General features: G+C 52.1%; 1 protein-coding gene across 1 annotated transcript; it reads right to left on the bottom strand.

Annotated features, from left to right (window-relative positions):
- Positions 1–439: 439 nt before the first annotated feature.
- Positions 440–2,684, bottom strand: LOC112117468 (lymphocyte antigen 6E-like; the record flags this gene model as incomplete). Its single annotated transcript, XM_026661572.1, has 2 exons — positions 440–923; positions 2,565–2,684. Coding segments are annotated over 2 exons (329 nt in total), but the record flags the coding sequence as incomplete, so codon positions are not given.
- Positions 2,685–3,193: the final 509 nt, after the last annotated feature.

The following is a 3,193-nucleotide window of genomic DNA, read 5'->3' as shown; positions in this document are numbered from 1 at the left end:
GATGGGTCGGGAGTTCTGGGGGGGGCTGTCAGGGGGTGGGGAGTGGTTGGATGGGGCGTGGGAGTCCCAGGGGTCTGTCTGGGGGTGGGGGTGTGGATAAGGGTTGGAGCAGTCAGGGTACAGGTAGGGGGTAGGGTCCTAGGGGGCCAGTTAGGATGGGGGGAGGGTCTCAGGAGGGGGCAGTCAGGGGACAAGAGGCAGGGAGGCTTAGGTAGGGGGTGGAGTCCTGGGGGGCAGTTAGGGGCAGGGGTCCCAGGAGGGGGCAGTCAGGGGACAAGGAACGGGGGGAGGGTTGGGGGTTCTGAAGGGGGCGGGAAGTGGGAGGGGCAGGGGCGGGGCTAGGGCGGGGCTCCTCCCGTCCTCTTTTTTGCTTGCTGAAATATGGTAACCCTAAGCTATTAACTATATATTGATAGATAAAATCTTAGGTGCGTATCTAGCCTCCATCAGCGTAATATCTTTAATGCATTTATCCTCACAACCCCCCGGTGAGGGAGGGCAGTGCTCTTATCCCCAGGGTACAGCTCCTGTCCCTCAGAGAAAGAACAACAGCGTAGAAAATTACAGAGAAACTCCTTGCTGAGGGGATCTGAGGTGACAGAAGAGACAGAGCAGTGTTAACCCAGATGGCAACTTTGCACAGAAGTTTTGGTATCTCTCTGGGAAAGCCCAAGTTGGTTCTTTGGGATGGCAAGTCCTCTTTTCCTGGCCCCATCACAGTCCCGTTCTGAGGACGTGGATGAGACTGGCCAAGATCCCTGTGGCCATCACCAGGTAGCTGGTTTTCACACTGCTGGCCCCGCTGATGTTGCATAAGGAATTCTCACAGCAGGAGGTAGAAATGGCGGCTACGCCGAGGTTCAGGTTTGTTTGGGGACACACCGGAGAGCATTTCTTGGTGATGCGGTGCCCCTTTTTATCGCCTGAAGGGGGAAAGAAAAAACAGAGAAGAGATTTGTTATCAAAGAGCCCCCCAGGGTTCCAGCAGCCCTCTCTGTAGAGGAGAGAATGGTCTTAAAGTAGCTAAGCAACAAGGGCCAATGGAGACGGCATGATTGGTAGTTTTGCCTCAGGTTTTTAACCCAGCCAGTGTTTATCTGCTATTCCGTGCCCTGGGGACACTCAGCACAGCAATCACCCGTCTCTTGCTAGTATTCACAGACCCGCCTGGGAACATCCTCTCCAGAGCCCTGACTATGGCTGCGGAACAGCCAAAAGAAAGACCATCCCCAAGGCAGAGACCTCTTCCCAGGATTCAAACTGAGTGCATTGCATGCTGGGGAACAGGGGTTTGAAGCCTGTTGTGTGGACACCGGGGCAGTGCAAAGCTGGTCAGTCGAGCTGACCAGTCATGTGCCTCACTACCGTAGGTCTGAAGTGTGGCTGAGACAAGGCACAGCACCTGTAGCAGTACAAAGAGCAAGGATTAGGGATAGCTCAGTGGTTTGAGCATTGGCCTGCTAAACTCAGGGTTATGAGTTCAATCCTTGAGGGGACCATTTAGGGATATGGGGCAAAAATCTGCTGGATGATTTAATTGGGGATTGGTCCTGCTTTGAGCAGGGGGTTGGACTAGATGATCTCCTAAGGTCCTTTCCAATCCTGATATTCTATTCTATGATTTGTTGGCAAAGTCCCAGTAGGATTAAAGGGACACCACCCCCAAGGCTTTTGTGCATGCACCCCACAGACACTTCTTTTTCTTGAGCACCAAGATGAGGGGATGGGATTTGTGCCTGTAAATCCTGTTCTCCAAATGAGTCCCTCCCCGGAGTGCACAAATGTGACAAAGTGGGAATGTTCTTAATGTTTTCTCTGAATACTGTGTGGGTGCCTCAGTTTCCCCTATGCATTTCTTAAGTATCTATGTGGTGGGATAAGAGTGTGCGATTGTTGCAAAGCCTTAGAGGGCCAGTGTGATGCTGTCTGCACAGAGAATGGCCGACACCCTGTCTCCTATCAACTAATGGCCTGGGCCCCTCCCCTGCAAAGGTGCCAACTGAAGGTGTTGGAGAACAAAGGGATCAGGTGACCTCCTGGCCCGGGAAAGAGACAAAGGCCAGAGGAGGGGCTGGAGAGTTTCAGTTTGGAACTGGCTGGGGAAACAGAGGGAGCCCCAGGGCTGGGGGTCTAAGCTCTCTGCCCCCCAAGATGGACCTGACTGAGGGGATCCTGTTCTCCGTACCTACAAGCTCTGTTTTGGACTGTGTTCCTGTCGTCTAGCAAACCTTCTGTTTTACTGGCTGAGAGTCATGATGAATCTCAGGAAGTGCGGGGTGCAGGGCCCTGACTCCCCCACACTCCGTGACAACATAAGTGAGGAATTAGCCTCTTGGATTGTTTGCAGTTTCCTAAGGCCCAGCGCTTTGCTCTCCATGTGCTATGCTCAGCACTCCCGAGTGATTATTCGTCCTTTCAGAAGGAGGATGAAAGAATCCAACTGGCTGGCATGGGGGTGAGACTGAGTGACCTCCTGCATCCTAAATAAATGGATACCTGTCACTCAGACACCATGGCGAGCAGGGGCTTAGGAAAACCTCGCTGAGATAATTGCGGGGACTCACCAATCCCTCCAGACGCATATATTGTGAGGCAGTATTTGTCAGTGTCGGCACACTTAGTCCCTTTCAGACAATTCCAGTTGGAGGGCTCGTCGTTACAGGTGTAGCACCAGAAGGAGGCCGCTGAAAAAGGAGGACACAACCCAGCTTAGCCGCTTGTGGAAACGTCCTCTTCAGAGGAGAGGATCCAAAATGTTTCCATTTTTGGAAAAGGGAAAGAGAAAAGGGGCGGGGGGAGAGGGACCAAAACAGAGCAAACATTTTCTACTTGAAATTAAATGCCACAGAAATTTTAGTTGTAATTTGTCTGGACAGAGAATTCTAGGAACAATTTCAACCAGAAGGAAAATTTGCTAATATATGCAGCAATTACTTCCCATGTTTCGACCAGCCCTGGCTTCTCCCATCTACTTCCTTGACTCACACAAGCCAATGATCTAACTCTGCATCTCAGTGTCACGCTGAGCAGGACTCTGACCCATCTCTGCCTCCATCCCACAACCATCTCTCTTTCTCTGCCAGGAATGAGTCATGCCTGACCTCCCAAGTGCAGCTCCCAAGTCTGCCGAAAGCAGAGCTCAGCGAGGCCCTTATTTCCCAGCTCCCTGCCGGTTATTAATTGTCTTTCCTTG

This window comes from Terrapene carolina, unplaced genomic scaffold (assembly GCF_002925995.2).
Source record: "Terrapene carolina triunguis isolate 2854851 unplaced genomic scaffold, T_m_triunguis-2.0 Scaffold10847, whole genome shotgun sequence".
NCBI classification, from domain to species: Eukaryota; Metazoa; Chordata; order Testudines; family Emydidae; genus Terrapene; species Terrapene triunguis.
Note: the sequence above shows the minus strand (reverse complement) of the source record. Positions and strands in the feature narration are given on the sequence as shown.